The sequence below is a fragment of the Diadema antillarum genome, unplaced genomic scaffold (genome assembly GCF_040938485.1).
Source record: "Diadema antillarum isolate AM-2024a unplaced genomic scaffold, OU_Dant_1.0 seq00001955_RagTag, whole genome shotgun sequence".
Taxonomy (NCBI): domain Eukaryota; kingdom Metazoa; phylum Echinodermata; class Echinoidea; order Diadematoida; family Diadematidae; genus Diadema; species Diadema antillarum.
Genome location: NW_027272615.1, coordinates 168,386 through 186,764, shown reverse-complemented (window position 1 = coordinate 186,764; position 18,379 = coordinate 168,386). Strand labels below are relative to the sequence as shown.

The 18,379-nt window shown below is 40.3% G+C and overlaps 1 protein-coding gene across 3 annotated transcripts in view; it reads right to left on the bottom strand.

Moving 5' to 3' along the window:
• Positions 1–2,236: 2,236 nt before the first annotated feature.
• The window catches only part of LOC139713379 (phosphatidylinositol 4-kinase beta-like), a 40,824-nt gene continuing 24,681 nt past the window's right edge, over positions 2,237–18,379 (bottom strand). For all 3 annotated transcript variants that reach the window (XM_071625114.1, XM_071625115.1, XM_071625116.1), the window contains exons 4-14: positions 14,290–14,561; positions 12,618–12,799; positions 11,068–11,158; positions 9,981–10,120; positions 9,290–9,529; positions 7,333–7,497; positions 6,435–6,617; positions 5,469–5,734; positions 4,753–4,885; positions 4,211–4,328; positions 2,237–2,799 (exon numbers count right to left, since the gene is read on the bottom strand). In XM_071625114.1, the coding sequence (XP_071481215.1) occupies positions 2,612–2,799; positions 4,211–4,328; positions 4,753–4,885; positions 5,469–5,734; positions 6,435–6,617; positions 7,333–7,497; positions 9,290–9,529; positions 9,981–10,120; positions 11,068–11,158; positions 12,618–12,799; positions 14,290–14,561 (1,978 nt within the window). In that variant the 3' untranslated portion in view covers positions 2,237–2,611. The remainder of the gene's footprint in view (positions 2,800–4,210; positions 4,329–4,752; positions 4,886–5,468; positions 5,735–6,434; positions 6,618–7,332; positions 7,498–9,289; positions 9,530–9,980; positions 10,121–11,067; positions 11,159–12,617; positions 12,800–14,289; positions 14,562–18,379) is intronic.

The window sequence follows — 18,379 nt, the reverse complement described above, 5'->3', positions numbered from 1 at the left end:
ACTCAGACATAAGAGTAAACATACAACATAATACAGCGTATGTTGAGTTTTGTGCGTAAAACTCAAACACAAACATAATGAGAAATTTTCAACAAATCATATATTTCTTTTTTCTTTCTTTTCTTATGTGTGTGTGTGAATGTATGTGTACAAGTAGCATTGAATTTTGTTCTCTTGATGCAATTTCCACAAAATAATCACAAAAATAGACCATGTTTCAATTGCATTAAACAAAAGAAGATAAATAGATGAAACATAGTCAACTATTAGAAATACATCATATATCTCAACACAACCATATCACATATAGCATGTGATTCCAGCTATTGTAAATCTTCTTTGTTTCTCCTTGCTTGAAATACATTCCCTTAATACATATTTATTTAACTACAGCTACATCAAGTATGTGTCATTTTGAAAAAAAAAAAAAAAAAGAAATTGCACAAGATGTATGGTTTCCTTACATGCAGGCATGCAAACTGAAATGTACACTTTCGCAAATAATCAAAATAAAAAATAATTAATATAATGAACAAATCTTGGTCCATTTCTGACACTTGTTCATGCATTCGTCACTCCGTCACTCAATTTAACTTCATCCAGTCATTTAGATCACCGCTTCAACAATTCTGACCGATCAGTTGTCAAGCACATCATAAAAGTTCATGCTACTTCAGCAATTCAGTGTTTCCTCATATGCGATCTTCGAATTGACATACGCAAACTATCTCCTCAACAATGCCAATCTTCATTGATCTTTTAGGTGTATCAATCCCCCAAGGCGCCAATGCATATGTACCCAGTCATGCATTGATCGTTCTCTATATCATGTCGAGCAATTTTTGCTCTTTCACAAGAACAAGCTGAGAAGATCCACAAGTTTCTCTATGAGTCTACCACGTTCAATTGCACATTGGCAGTGCTCTCTGTGCATCGGCAATTTCCAACATTGTTGCTAGCAATTGGACTAATACTACCTTCAATGTGCAATCAATCTTTCATACTAAGGTTTGCTGGAATAAATCAAAAACAAGTGATTGTAAGAGAGAAACTTAGAAATCCCTGGGATCAAATCAATCCTAGCCAAACATCAAATGGCTACCAAAGAAACTTGAGAAATGACCAACTACCCATGCTTGCCCAATGCAAGGTCACTCACAAAAAGACAAAAACAAAAACACATTCATGAGAAATCTCTGAGACAGCACTGCACCTCACACCACCAGTTATACTTCACAGCATAATTCCTCGTTGATTGACAGATCAGTAATGTGAAGATAATGATTAGGTGTGCAGGAATACAGTGATGTCTGCAAAGTTGGTCATTGAAACGTTGATATGTTACATGAACACATCATGAAATTATGGTCTGGTTTGGAGATGTATATTTGCACTAGTGCAATGCTGAAAAGTGTGGTGACATATTTCATGTGATTTCTAATCAGAAAAATGATAGGGGGATGATAGTACCCTTGATAAAGAACTTGGTGCCTAGAAAAATTATCAAGTTCAATTATAGGGTGGAATGTAGTAATCAAGCCATCATTCACTAGACAATATTCCACAGAGCAAAGTTAGTCTCTGCCGTCCCCTTGGGTACCTTTGGTGGGGCATTGGGTACCTTACGTGGGGTATGAGGCACCACAATACAGTCTCTGCCCTCCCCTTGGGTACCTTTGGGAGGGTATTGGGTACCTCAGGTGGGGCATTAGGCACCGCAAGACATTCTCCCTTCAATTATCAATGAGCCTCCAGGCTCAGTCTCGGTGCTGCAGGGAGCTGCCATTGATGAGGCAATTAGAGCAGATATTTTATTCATCATGCAGCCAGAATCCATGGTTACTTTGAAACTGTTTTGGCAGTTGAACCTTTGGTGAGGAACCAAGTACCACAAGAAAGATTTCATTCAAACCACAGTTTATTTGCTTCTCGTGGTGATGAGGTATTAGAACCACAGAGAAGCATTTGTACAAAACCATAATTTGTCTGCCATCTATTGGTGAGAAAAAAAAAATAGGTAATTGTCTTCATCATAATGCACCATGGTCAGCTGGTATCCAAATGAGGGTAACACTGGTGAGGTACTGGGTACAAGAGAGAAACCATGATGCATCCCATGATTGGCTTGTGCCGAGACTAAGATACCATTGGTGAGGTACCAAGATACCAAGGTACGACGATAAATCCTTGATTCAATTCTTCATGCATTCCTTGATTATTGGGTCGGTGCCATAGATGAAGATACCCCTGACGAGGAACATGGGTACCAAGAGAAAGCCTTCATGTAATCCATAATTGGTCAGTGCACTCAGCAGAGATACCATTGGTGAGGTACCAGGCACCGGGAGAAATCCTTGACTCCAGCTAGTGATCAGCTGGAACCCTAGATGAAGATACCATCAGTGAGGTACCAGGCACCGGGAGAAACCCTTGACTCCAGCTAGTGATCATCTGGAACCCCAGATGAAGATACCATTAGTGAGGTACTGGAACCTGTCGTAGAGCCTGGTGGTCAGGGAGTGATCAGCTGGTACCCTAGATGAAGATACCATTATTGAGGTACTGGAACCTGTCGTAAAGCCTGGTGGTTAGCTAGTGATCAGCTGGAACCCTAGATGAAGATGCCATTGGTGAGGTACTGGAACCCATCGTAGAGCCTGGTGGTCAGGGAGTGCATGCTGGACTCCACCATGTTCTGCACCCAGAGCTGGAGCTGCTCTTCTGTCAGCGTCATGTGGAACCGGTCCTTCAGCGCCTTGACGGTGCTGGCACCTTGCTTGAAGCACGCCAGCTCAGAACCTGGTGATAGAAGATAGAGCAAGAGACTCATAATTAATGTCAGCCTCGAGATTTAAATGCAGCATGTAGTCAGTAGCTACCAGGCTAGTGCATACATGAAGAAAGACATGCACATTTAACAGTGATAAAGAAATTCAATCATGGGGGTGAATAGCATATACAGTGCTTTTCCAGTGAGTCAAAAAGATTAATTTAATGCAGTCAGATTTGAATTTCTTCTAGTGCGTTCTCTTAGTAACACCTTAATAGTAAAACACATTCTAATATGCAACAATTGTAACAAGATGCATGCAAAAGAAGGGGGATAGTTTATTTGGTATCGCACTGCATGTGGTCCTGTCAATCACAAAATACAGCAAGTAAATACAACATTAACATTATTACTATCATTATCATAATCACTGTCATTAGTACATTGTATTACCATCATCATAATCATAATCATTCATTCAGAATTATCACATTTCAAAGACAAATAATGTAGGGCAAACAATGAGAACCTCACAAAAGTGCACAGTCATGTTTTATGCATTTGAGAGGACCAACACGAAGAAGAGTGGTGCCCACGGTCCACAGACCTTCATTCCAAGTCCCTCAAAATGCACTAAATACATAGGGTATACAGTATGTCCCCAAAAAAATTACAATTGGATTTTCGCAATGGTAACTTCCAATATGATTTAACCGTCTAAATGCAACTTCACGATCTTGAAATATAACAACTTAGCTATACCATGCAGAAAATCCCATTCAATTTGGTTGAGTGGTCACAGAGGTATGTGGATCATTGTATCGTATGTCATCTTCCATGTTAGGCACTTGGATGCTCTTGGAACTGCATAATATGTGAACACAATGGACAGAACTTGGGAGGGAAGGGATTCCTGACGCGCTCTACAAAACTCCTCATTTCTCTTTGACCACTGAAGTAAATCGGATAGGGTTTTCTGCAAGATGTGGGTAATAGATTATAGTTTCATACCCTGAAATTGTATTTGGATTGATTCACTATTTTTAGAGTTATCATTGTGGAGGGTACGTTGTATTTTTTTTTTTTTTTTTTTTTTTTTTTTTTGGGGGGGGGGGGGGGGGGGGGGACATACGGTACAATTTCAGCTTGATTGCATGGAGTATGGTTATTACAGATTTCACCCCACTGACCAGAGGCCTCCATCAAGAAGTGAAAAATTTCAGCACATTCATGAAAAGTATTTGTTCAAATCCTACCCAGTTGACAGGAGCATCCACTTAAAGCTGGTATCCCAACATCTAGACCCTTCTGTAATTGGGCACAACTGCTTCATACATTGTAAGGGGAAATCATGCCATGTTTCACAATAAAGATGACAATAAAACATGCACACACACTGAAGACCTGTAGTGCAGCTTTAACATAGCTACTGAGGCTCACCATTCATGACCTCCACGAGTTGCACCAGTTTCTCCATGTGCTTCCTGGCAGCAATCAGACCTTGGAGCATGAGGATCTTGTAGTACTCAAACATGTCACTGCCCACACCTCCCATCACCTGCACATATACAATAACAAATAAACTCATCACGACATTCAATAATTTGCCATGCACGCCGGAACAAGATAAGTAAATATGTAAAATGCTAACTTCAGGATGACAACACAATCTATTGAACAAAATCAGACTCTATACAAAGCAGTCCATTCTTCCTCTTTTTTTCTTCTTTTTTATTTTTGCATAATATCATCTCAAGATTAGTATTTGTATTGTGCATTGTTTAGTTGTGCCTGGCATAATTTTATGTTGTTTGTTATCTTTGTCTTTCAGCTCAGTATCAAAATGAGGATATTTCATATACTTGTGAATATTTTGTAAAGGATACCTTTATCCATTTCAAGCCATTGGCTTTTCAAAACATCCTGTGAGTTAAATCACTTTCATCCAAGGGAAGAGAGAAACTCATGAGTGTCATGCTTACCTCGACAAACTCGTGGGTGAGCTTGAAATGGGACGCCTCAAAGCCAAGGTTCTTTGGCGACGAGGAGAGGATGAAGCCAAAGTCGATGTGGATGATGTGGCCCTCAGGGTCAAGCAGAATATTGCCGTTGTGTCTACAACAATCAGAAAAAAAAAAAAATGATATACAGTCCCACTCCCATCTTGTTCCGTTTGCAAGAAATTATTTTAGGAATTAACACTCCAAATCCAGCCACACAAGTTAGACATTTGTTCTTCACAGCAGTCAATTTGGACTCAATCTAAATCAGTATGCAACTGGTACTGGCCTGGAAAATTTGGGGCAAATCACTGCCCAAATCTCATCAATGCAATAAAATACCTCACAAATCTTGACATCACGGTATATTATGTCTAATATCTATACATTCACATTCAGGTTCATGAGAGACACATGTATCATCTTTTTATTTTTATTTTTTGATACTGAGAAATAAACCATAATTCAGTGTGTTTCAATATTTGGCTTTAAAGGAAGTCAACTGGTCATACTTCATTCCAAAATTGTACTCTTTTTCTATCGCCACATGGCAACCCATTTAATGGCCTTATCTGCCAAGCACTGCCATCAAAACATCAGCACACTTTGCATCGGGCTCTGATGTGACAAACGTCATTTGACCTCAGTCTTCTCCTCCAGAGGGGCAAAAGGAGCTGAACAGGGCCACGCCCACTCACCTGTCCTTGACCTGGACCAGGTAACAGACCAGGCAGTAGGCGGCGCAGCTCTGGACAAAGTTCTTCTGGGCGGTCAGGAAGGCCTCGGTGCTGGGCCCGCCGAACTCGCGGTAGAAGTAGTTGAGCAGCGTCATCTTGCTGTTCTTCTTTACCTGGTGCAGCGAGACGGCGTTGATGATGGGCTCGATCAGGCCACTGTTGTTGGACGTGACCACGATGTTGCAGGGCCGCACCCACAGCGGCACATGCTCCTGGTTCCAAATGTTCTATTATGGGAGAAATATAGTGGGCATTTTATAGTCCAATGTCCAGTGTCAAGTAGAACATTGGTTGATCTCCTATGTCTAGCAACTATATGAAGACTTTTTCTAATGCAAACCATACTTCCACATAGCTTTACTCTTAGCTCAGCCACCAAATCACAGTCCTGATGGATTGTTCACTTAACACCGAGACATACTGTTCAAACAATATTGCATTTGAACAATCACACACTTATTTATCAGTGAATTAATGGACAACATCAGGACAACCTTATATTACATGATTACAGCCATACTCTCTGCTCATTAAAAAAAAACCCCACACATTATGACACATAACAGTGGCAGATCAAAAGGGGGGCGCACCGGGCATGTGCCCCCTCTTTATTTTTGGTCAAAACAGAAGAAATAAGAAGAAAAAAATGGGGGGGTGCGTGCGCCCCCCTTTGATATTTCAAAGGCGCCTCCCCTTTATGGAATTTCTGGATCCGCCACTGCATAAGAAAGAAATGCAGTCTTAACCTAGGCAGAAAAACTCCCACATACACAGCTCCTCCTAAAATGCAAGTTTCATAATATATCTACACACACTGATATTCATGAACATTTCCTTTTTTCAAGGACAAGTCAAACTCAGAAGGTAATTCGTGCTTGACAGACCTACGCATGAGGGGAGGAGAAAAGCCGCAAAAATGTCTCTCACCTGTAGCTGGGTCAGGAACTGGAACGAGAGCAGCTCTTGTCGCAGGTCGTCGCCGCACTTGACGATGACGGAGAGAAGGCGCCAGTTGGGGAGGTGGCCGTAGGGGGAGCCCTGCCGAATCCTCCGCGCCTTCTCGTCCCATGGCTCCTTCAGTGCAGAGGCCGAGGGGTCCTCTGGATCATGCTGTACAATCATACATGACACAAATACTTCCTATGTAACTATTGTATATGTCATATGTTTCTCAAGTGGTTGAATTTGCAATGAAGAACCATATTGCCCTTATGAGAAAGAATTATTATCACTTTTTGAGCCAAAAAAGTTTGCAATTACCAACCTTGGAGATACACTACGCATTTAAACTGTGGGATAGAATATATTCAAGAGTTATTAATTTCAAAAGCATCAGTCAGCTTGCAAAACATACCAAATATACAGTAAAGTTCAGGCACTCAAATAGCTTTCTGGCAACAACAATGACAGAAGGATCAACCCCTCTCCCCATGTCAGAATCACTTCAAAATTGCAGCAGCAATTTGTAATGACCTGTGTACTAAAAGGAAATCATCCATGTTTTGTTTCTCTGCTTTTGTTCAGGGTTTGTTTGTTTTTTTATTGGAGGGGGGACAGTAATGAGTTGAAAGTGGGGTGAAAATAGTACAATGATTTGAATCAGCTTCATGCTCATGAGAGACTGAAACAAGATCTGACTAGTTCCTTTAACCATGAGGAAAAGGCTTCATAGTTAGCAGTAACTGTTCTAAAGGAGCATGACCATAGAAAGATGTGGGAATATTTTCATGAGCCTGGAGAAGAGATGGTGCTATCTTCCGATAAATGTAAACTTTGTCCCCTCTTGGACGAGAGCCGAATGAGTTGAGGTGACACCTCTTCTCACCTTAAACGTGGTGGAAGGCGTTGCCAGTGATTCCGCCAGCCTCCGTCTGATCTCCCCCGCGGCGATAAAGACTGGCTCTTTGCTGTCCGTGCTTGTCACGCTCTCGTGCGAGAACTGCGATATCGTGTCGCTGGAGCTGGACTTCTTGGAGTAGCTCGAGTATTGCTGTTGGGGAGGGGGAGGGGGAGAGATTGTGCAAAGAGTGAATGTATCGATCTTGGGGGAAGAGTTTACTTATCTTCAGGATGACACCTGTATTTGATTATTTTCTTTCCATATATATTTGGGATGCTGTATTTCAGATGGATATATAGAACAGAATATATAGAACAGAACAGAATATAAAGAATAATCTCTGCTACTCAAAGATGGGGGGGGGGGGATCAAATAAATAAACAAAACAAGCAAAAAATAAATGTTGCTTGGATCCATACTCTATGTTATGAACATTCACATAATCATAATCAGGGAGATAACTCGCTTTCACATGCATCTCAATGGGCAACAAAAAAATATTTCCAAATCAGGGAGGATGTATGTTCTCTTGCCAGGACATGACAAGATATTCTGAGTTTTCCGGAAACCATCTGCACAGCAGAATGAGAGTGACTAAGCAGCTAAGAAGCAACAAATATGACGTAGACGTAGGTGATTCATATCTGTTGTCCCATACATGAACACATGTGTAAATGTGCTCTGTCAATGTGCCTGCTTCTAACAGATCTTATACAGTACAGACTTCCTCCTTGTTGATCCACCATGAAATAGCAGAATGACTCCTGCCCATACGATACACTGAAGTCTTCCATATACACATATCCTCTTAAGACACAGATACATATCAGACAAGTAGTGTCAATGATTTTGAATTTCTACAGCACTGCCTGTTATCATCATGATGCCAAACATCAAAAAGGCTTCAAGAATCTGGAAAAGGTTACATATTAGCCCTCAATGAAAGATAGGACAGATCTCAAACAGATCTCAGAATATCACAGCTGTGCCTTATAAATAATGAATCCACGTGACTTTCAACTCAACCCATATGGAGCGCAATACCAAGCTGCTCTGAATTGCTAGGGAGTTCAAGCTGCCTGAAAAACAAGTACAGAACCGTGTCTCTGATAAGGAATTTGAAGCTACAAAATTTGTTGGCACAAAAACAAACACACATCACACAAAACCACAAAAGAACAGAACTTCTCCCAGTTAGGCGCCACGGTGGGGAGATTTGACAAAAAGTGGCTGCTTAAACGTGACACCGCCCTCTATAGACATCTTGTTGTCTGTTGGCGGTGAGTGTCGCACAGGAAGTTGAAGATTAAAAGGAAGTGAATGGCTACAGACAAGTTCTCGTGATGAAGGGAAGGAACACCATGTGATTCAATTTTGCTGGCAGGCCTGACCACTGACCTGAAAAAGACAACAACCTCATTTCTGTTTCTTTGTTTTTCTTTTTGTTTTTTAGCCCATTTAAAGGGAAACACCCATACTACCACAAGCCTGTGCCACGATTGCGGCATCTGAGGTCTTAAAGGGACAACAGTTTGTGATTATTTGGCCTGTCTCAGTCCTTTCAACTCAAAATAACAAGGGGCAATCTGTCAACGTACGCATGCATGTCCCATTGTGGCGCAGATAAAAGTCCAAACTGTTCACACATTCAATGTATCTTTTTGTTCTGTGGATTCTGGAGAACTGATATAGCCCAATCCTCTAAAGTTGACGAGCAAAAAATGAAATTGCTATCCTTATAACAAGCATTTTGCATCGCTTTTCTTTTTCTTCTAATTTGTTAATTAAAGCATAAAGCTAGACAACTATTAGATATATTACCCAAAGAGTATATCTCATCAACTTTACAGTGGCATATCTGCATTATTTGAGCCAACACCTAACAAATCATGCACAAAACACCATCACATACTCGTACGAAGACAAAACTTTCGAGACTGACCTGCAGAATCTCATCGTCCTCCTGCGACCAGCAGTCGTGGTCCGAGTCGTGGGCGGAGTAGCCTGGGTAGACGTTGGGCGGCGTGTGGGTGGTGGGAATGGTCTCGCCATGGAAGTAGCCGCCGCTCAGGTTTTCCTCTGACTTGGTGTAACGCAGCGTATTCTCCAGAATCTTGGCCGGGAGGGGCGAGGTGTGCTTGTTCTCACAGTCTAACACCTCAACATAGATCAGGTACGGAGCCTGTTGGCACACAATCGCAATACCCATTACATCATACACCATTCTGTTGTGCATGCACATACAAAGTTGCACAAATCTTGTGTAGCAAATACTTTATACCCCATATAGCAAGTTCGTGAACTGGGATTTCCTGACAATTTCATAAGTGTTTAAAATCCTCGTTTTACAGGAACTGGCTTGCTACTAGGCCTTCAAAAGAACAGTTATCCATAAATACCAACATATCATTAAGAGGCCAATTACATGAAATTAAGCATCAGGAATTTCACTTTTAGTTGCAGACATGCTATTATATTTACATTCCTTAATTACTCTTAGTTCATTTTACAATGTAACTGGATTTTCAGGAATGAAGCTGTGCAGTTTTCTCTATCACAATTATGCCATTTCTGAAGACTGCTGTACACTCTGGTCACCAAGAATGCTGCAGACAGGAAACATGAGCTCTGACCTTGTCTTTTGAGTTGAGGACGACAGCTGCGGTGTGTGGAATGCGTACGATGTGGTGGTCAGTGGCCGAGGTGGACGGAAGCCAGATGCGAGCGGGAAGGTTCAGATTCAGCATCTGCAGCTCCGCAAAGAGTCGGCTTGCTGCAAGAATATGAAATAATAATAATGATAATGAAAATGATGATAATAATAATAATAATAATAATAATAATAATAATAATAATAATAATAATAATAATAATAATAATAATAATAATAATAATAATAATATTAATAACAACAACAACAACAACAACAACAACAACAGAGCAGAATAAAATACAAAATATTTGAAATTTTGTCTGCCAAAAGTCAAAACTTCAAAATACAATTGGACATAATTGCAGTACAGGGCTAAACTAAATACTTGTCTACTAGTTCAGGGCCAGCAAAAACACAACACCAAAATAGGCGGGCTAGTGAATGTTAACCACACTCTCTGTCAATATGTACAAATGCGGTGTTTATGGTGCAAAGCCTATACCAATATGTTAACATGATGTGGTGCCAAGACAGAGTTAGCACTTTTACAGCAATCAACTGGCAAAAAAGAAGAAAACATCACCTGGTGGATATATCTGTCTTTACATCTTTCCTCTACCACATGTTAAATCACTTTCTATAAATAAAATGCAATCTTTAACAAACATTCTCTTTTATCTGGGAATATGCCTTATCTTCATCTTAAAATATGTGATGACAAATAATTGGAGTGAACTGTTTGTGATCTACCTAAAATACACATTACGTAAAGCAATGGAGAGTACCAATAGACAAGGGTTAGCAGTTGGTAGCTGTGTTAACTCCTTGAGTACATTTGCATATTTCATTTTTTGTCTCTCGGATTTGTGCAACACTTACTGGCTCCAGAATATCAATGGTGATTACACAGTAAAGTATAGCAACAATTGGTTAGGGCGTTTCACCTTTCCTGTTTTCAAAGAACTATAATGCTCTAAGTTGACAGTTCAGCCATATTCACTTCTTAACACCAGTATCCTTGAGAAGACGAGATCGGAGGACAATTTCAAAAGATTTTACTGACTTACTTCTGAGCTCTCTGGTTGGCAGACCCTGAAGCCGTTTGCCGACGGCCATCAGAGATTTGATGAACTCCAGCATGGGGGCAAGTCGAGGGGCCTGGACACAAACACAATGAAAGCATTTTTTTTTTTTTTTGTTGCTCAAAAATCTTTTTAAAGTACTGTAAAACCAGAAACATTCGCTGCACAAAACTTTTGCAAAATGGAACTGATAACCTTTTTGGCAGCATGAAAAATTTGCAAATTGCCACTGGCATTCAATGCAATGTGCAGACTTTGCATTTTACTTTCACAAATCTTGGCTCCTCGTGAAATTCGCAAAACTTTCATGCACATGATAATTCCTGGTTTTACAGTATCAGTTCCATCTCTGAGGAACAAGGTAGTGACAAATTAGGCTGTATGTTTCAATTTCACAGAGAATAATCAAACTTCTAAATAATATGCAAAAAAGAGTTTATTTGGTAATCTCTTTTGTGTTCTTTTTCTTCTAAATGCCTCAAAATGAAATTTCCCTGCATTTCCCCATCTGGCAACAAAACAAGAGAAGCTAAAAACATCAGCCCAATAGAGTATCAACACACTGAGCAGCGAACAACAGAAAGGGTGTCTGGATCTTCAAGCTGCTTCTAAACGTGCATAAAGCCTAATCTATTCAGTAAAAACACAATACATTGTAGGTGTGGTGGAATGATTGTTTTGGATTTTTTTTTTTGTGTGTGTATGTTTTTGTTTTTGGTTGTTTTTGTGTCGTTGTTGTTTTTTTGTTTGTTTGGTCTTTTTTTTGGAGGGGGGGGGGCTTTGGTTTTGGTTTTGGTTTTGGTTGCTGTTTTTTTTTTTTTTTTTTTTTTTTTTTGGAAGGGGGGATGGGGGTTGTTTTGTAATGCAGTGTAATATTAATGAGCTTCCCTTTTCAGATATATCAGGAGCTTTTTTCTTGAGGGAATGGGGTAAAGACGATACACTGATGAGGACTACAGCCTTCCCCTCCGTGTAACAAACCAGGGCCTTGTTTCATAAAGCTGTAAATAAAGTTGCGCATGACTTTACGGACGACTGGAATATGAGGTGCCAATACATGTGCCCATTTTTTTTCCCTTATGTCTTAACAAGTATGACTGTATGTCAATATTTCATCTACATTGGTGCAAAAATACACTTTCAATTAAAACATGTTCTTAACATGTACGAATAATCAGTATCATCAGCAAATTTCAACTTTAGCTCTTGAAATTAACAATGATTAGGAAACCCATTTGGCTTGCAATATTTGAGTCATTCATAAAGTCGTGCATACAGTTGTAACTTTACGAACAGCTTTATGAAACAGGGCCTAGGTGCTCCTTGCAACAGGAGTTTTGTATTAAGAGCTATTCAATCGATCTAAGAGTATGTCTGCACCCATTGCCAAGTGATGGACAAAGGGTTGAGTTGTTGTTTTATTGTATCTCTTTCTCTTTTTTTCGGGGGGAGGGGGGGGGAGGGGGAGGGATATCATTATTGTTCTATCTTGGACATCAAAACGAAATACAGCATTAATCCAATATCACCCTTACCTGGCACTGGCATTCTGTGACAGCCTGGGGGCGCCCCGTCAACTCGTTGAGCTTGTTCTCGGAGCTGTCAAAGCACGAGCACTGGCTGTCAAAGGCTCTTCCGGACGACAGGTCGCCAAGGCAACCTTTGGAGGGCGTGGCGTAGGCCAGCCTGAGAGCCTCTGCTTGGGATGTGGTGATTGCTGAAATCCAAAACAAACAAACAACAAATCACAATTTTGCACACATAGTAAATAATTGCTAGCTTTTTCTAGCATAGTAGAGAACATGAACAATTTGCCATAATTGTATCACTTGACCCTAAAAAATGTTAGTTGTTCCATTGTTTGGTTTCATTTGCAATTTGCATATTATTTTTGCCAAAGGGAGACTGTGAAGCGTTCTCACCATGAGCAGAATTATCAAATGATCCAGTATTGCAGGATGCGGGATAAGGTTTATGTCAGAGTTGACTGGTACGAGACTACACTTTGAAATATTTATGAATATGGCTGACACCCAATAATAGATTTATATCAAACAAAAACCTTGACATCAATACTCACAAAATAAGGCAATCTATTGGGCTAGTCAAGAAGGAATATTCAAGGCCTGGGAGTGGGTAGTTAGGATGCACTCGTTAGAATGTGAAAAATGGAATATCACGCAAAGATATTTCCAGACTAAACATTTTGCTGGTATCCCCATGCTCCTGGCTGTGCAATTAAATTGAATTGCTCTGCTACTTTGCTGAATAGGTGGCTGAAAGGATATTCACTTGTCTACCAGCCACTACTTCTGACTTTATGAGAACCTAATAAAGAGGCCCTTTTCCTGTATCTGATCATCTTACCACTGTGTGCCTCCTGGTCCATGTAAAATGTGATTTGACAATGTATGCCATGTGAGTATGAAATGAATTTCAAAGCAATTTCATCTGACTCAAGACTTCATGACTACTAATACAATGTGTAGGACTCATGTTGCAAAGAAAAAATGTTGACAAAAATGATGATGTATGGCCCACAACGTATTGCGGCATTGTACAACTTCTTTCTTCCTTTTTAATATATTTCTTCACGGACTCACAGAAGAACAGCCATTGGCTGAAATGAGTGACCCATGGTGAAATAAAACAAACTCAACTCAAACTAAATCAATATGAAATTTGTCTTTGCTTGGGGGGAGGGGGAGGATTGTTGAGAGGTAGAAGGAACCATGGATAAATTATATGTGTGGCTTGAAATGTACATGACCACCACAAAGACAATACAAGTCAGTTCCAATTACCTGCATAATCATTTTATTTTGTTTCAATTAACAAGAAAAATGTGCTTGCTATTGAAAATTAGCAGACACCATGACTAACACACAGTTTGGCTCTGGAGGTAATTCCAGAAATACTTCTCTCAGGCGAACATCATCACTTTGCTATCCTACAGTGTCATTCATGTCAATTACTGTAAAACATGATATTTTAGCGGCATGAAATTTTCGCAAATTGGAGCCGATGGACTTTTTCACAGCATGAAGTTTTCGCGAAGTGCTCTTGGCATTCAATGCATATAGTATAAACAAGAGGCCTTGCGTGCATTCTAATTTCGCAAATCTTGGCTCTCGCGAAATTTGTGAAATTAAAATGCACGCAAACATTCCTCGTTTTACAGTATCTGGTGATGCCAGTGTCTCTTACTTGCGGTGGCATCCGATCTTGACCGGGAGTGCGTCTTCTTCGTTGGCGAGACCATCGATGTCGGGCTGTGCAGGTCAGGTGGGCCCGACGGGGTCGTAGCTGTAGTCGTCGACAGCGAGTCCCTCTTGATCTTGGGCCTGAGCTCCTCAGAGAGGACCAGCTTGCGGAGCTTGGTCCCACGGGACTGCTTCCGGGACGGGAAGCCGAGATCCGTGGTGTACGCCTCAAGCAACCATACCAAATGAAGGGAGAAGTTGATGCTGGACTTACACCTGGGAAATAGGAATAATTGAGACAAGAAAAAAAAAATGAGTGAAAAGTGGGCGAGTGCACAAAAATAGTTAAAGTCACCATTGATTTTTATCAGGCACAAGCATACACAATCCCACCTCCCTGGTCCCACATAGATGAACATCAGTGCTGGAAAGCATTGGCAAATCTTCAAAGACACAGTTGAGGTCTTCAGCATGTCATGGTAGTTTTTTGTTTTGTTCTGTGTGTTATTTTTAATACGGCCTGTCAACACAATCTAATTATATGCAGAACTAAGCAATAAAGGCATTCCTGTCAAAACCCAAGTCACTTTTTCTCAAAATATTCATTTCCTAACTGCAGCAATTAGACCGAGTCATAAACACTGTAGCATGTTTCTGTTTGAGATGCAATCTGTGGGTTCCTTGGTTACAAAAAAAAAAGAAAAAAAAATGATAGCAAAACAAAAACATTAAACTCATCACTTTCTCCCCATCCTATGCATGTGTATATCATTCAACTTCTATCTTTCACTGCATTGCCTATCAAAAGCTTCTTTCTAATAAACTGTTGCAAAAAATACCAAATATACTAACACAGTTTGCAATTTCTATAAATATTTTGATGCACTAGTTAGATTTCTATCAATATACACCAATTTGGTGCAAATTTTTCTACCTGTCTTCACCGTCTTGAATTGCAATCCCTTTCTCATTGATGATAATAAGCTCTGCACTCAGGAAGAAACAATATTTTTGTATGCTAAGATCATACTTCCTGTCTTACTGTATACCCCCCCCCCCCCCACGGCCGCCACTTGACACATACATACACGCAAATGTGCATACAAGATACACATGAAAAAAAAAACAGTCTTCTCCACGCTCTCACACAAGGTGCGCATCACAACAACAGGGTCCATTTTAGGATTGGTTCACATGGACTGTCAAATTGCAGCTTTCAGTATTCAATATAAAGTTGTATCAAATCTCTCGACTGCAGCGCATCAGAGTACACATATGTATCAAACTACATGAGTCTGTTCCACTCTACCCACGCATTTTGTAATGACCAACTATTCCTCCCGGGGCAACATTCCTGGTCAGATTGGGAATTTAGCCCTGAGACCCTTGGAGCACTCATGGCAAATATTGTTTAATATTCACCTCCATTGTAGGTGGAGGTAACCTAAAAATTACTGGGCATGCACATCAAAGTTCATTTCACGAAAGGCTAAGAAACTTTTCGACTCATAATCCTTCTAACTCATTGCCTACCTCCCCACCGCCCCCCCCCCCCCCTCAAAAAAAAAAAGCCTGGTAAGAATAACAAGCACACACATAAGCATTTAATTCTTGTGTTGACAGCCCAACTCTTCTCACATGGAGAATCCACACTTACAGATAACTCGTTTGTAAATTAGTATGATACGTTTCTAAACATGTTCATGTTATGCTAGTGAGTCGTTTTGGTTTTCTTTTATGCTGTGAAATCTGAATGAGAACTTGATTCACATCTTCTCCAAAAACGTGCTTCTCGATTCACATTTGGTCAGTCATGGTCTGGAGGTGTTTGTCGTTCCAGTTCTGCTCCATTTGCGTGCAATGTCCGATATCCAACTGATTTGACCTCTGAACATGACTTGAGGGGGTAGAGCCTCAATGTGATCTAGTTTTCAGGTCAACCATTACATACTGTGCAGACATATAATGTACGCAATTATTTGCACATAAAGCATGTCACAAGTTGCGAAATCTGATTGATAGGCCATGGTGTTTGTGACACAGCAGTGGGATGGGATGTTGATTACAGACCCGTGGTCAGTACGTGAGAGACGCTCTTTTTTGATGATGTCTGAACGCACTTTGAGAACCCCATCAGTTGCAGTCCACAATGCGAAATCGAGTTCCTATGGAAGTGTGAAACCTCCCTTCCTGGAAGGAAGCCATTGCAGTTGGGTGAAGGAAGTCTGGGCAAACATTGGGGGAAGTAATGGAAATGACTTGGGACATAGCACTCCTACGCTGGTAGTAGGGTAAACATTTAACCAGAGGGCCCTCCGCATACAGTGGGTAGCTTACTGTGGATTCTATAATATTTTCATATTGCTGATGTCAACTGCACAGAGATAAACACTTCAAATATGTCTACATTTGCTCAGTCTCTGTGCTGAGCCTCTACGTCTTCAAACCTTACAGAGAATATAACAAATTCTAGCATTTATGTTGCCTGTAGTGTAAGTTAATTACTAGTATCATGTGGCAGTAACAAGCCACATTTAGCTATCTTTGGATACTCCTTCAAAAGAAATGACTGTTCTACATTTCAATTTGTAACATTCCCATGTAGTAATCTTGAAAATAAAAATATTCTGATGTTATTTTTTTTTTCTGAAAATCCTGAGGCTCTCTAATGAACTTTGGTCTGTCTTATATAAAGGTATCCAATTTGAATATCATGCACACAACATGACTATAAATCTCTCTACCGTCAGTACCTTTCGATTTGCAGTTCAGCGATGATAGAGTGAACTCATTAAGTCCCATCTATCAATCTTGAGTAAACATTACATGCATATTATTGTATCATATACAGTTTGGAGTGAAAATTTCTTATTCCATTAAAGTTGGCATTGTCTACAGTTTGGACAGTACAAAACATACACAGTCATTGATTTGTCCCACTTAAAAACTGTACAATAATTGCAAGTATACAGTTTGGTATAGCCACACACACACACACACACACACACACACACACACACACACATACACACACAAACAATCAATCTCTGTGATCACAACTCTTGACATTTCATACATTTATGAGACAACTACATACATCACATGTTTCCTACAAGGTCTTATTACACATGCTGGCTCACACCTGCCAATGTAATCAATGGTATAAGGAAAATGAAATTGTGCTCATATTTCATAATTTGATATGAAAAACAATGCATTGAGCACTAACCAACAAAATGTACTGAACCAGACAGACCTTGCAAATGGATATTTTCAGAGATGCCAAGTTCAAAAATTTTTATGAGAGAGATTTTCATGACTCGGCGTCTCGGCGCGCGCGCGATGCGTGCGAGCGAGGGAGCGAAGCGACCGAGCAGGGGGAGGGTGTGGGAAGGGGGTGTCCTCCCTGCCACGGTAGGGAGCTTTGTCAATTTTTAGCTCTTAATGGTGTGATCTGTGCACACTTAAGTGACTATTTTTACTTATTTTGAAAGACAAAAGGGAATTATACCCTCAATTGCAACTATCACATAATCCGTTGAGCTATATGTCCCGATGAGTAAGAAAAATGGGTGCCATGCGTGAGATCGTGAGACGGACCCTAAATGCGTGAGTCTCCTGCACAATGCGTGAGACTTGGTAGCTCCGATATGAACAACTGTATATTAGTAGGCATAGTTGTGAATTTATATGCTGAGGAAATAGTATTTTGAATGATATTGGAATAAATGTGTACAGCTGTATTATGTACGCATAGTCGTGAATTTATACGCTGAGGAACTACACATAATATAATTGTACATGTATGTAGCATCTTGAATGATATTGGAATGATTTGTGAACACCAGCACTCAGAAACACAGCCATCCCACGCAAAGCACACTTTTACACAAATTCACTCGAGTGTGTCTGCAACATGATGCATTATACAGCAATGTCCCTGCATACGAATGATACATTGTGCATATTAGTTACAATGTCATTATGTGGCGTACAATGCAATTCATGATGTCATGCCCATAGCACAATACAATGTATGTACAGTGTAAACACAGTCCTACTCCTACCACTGAAATGCGAGACTCACTGTACAA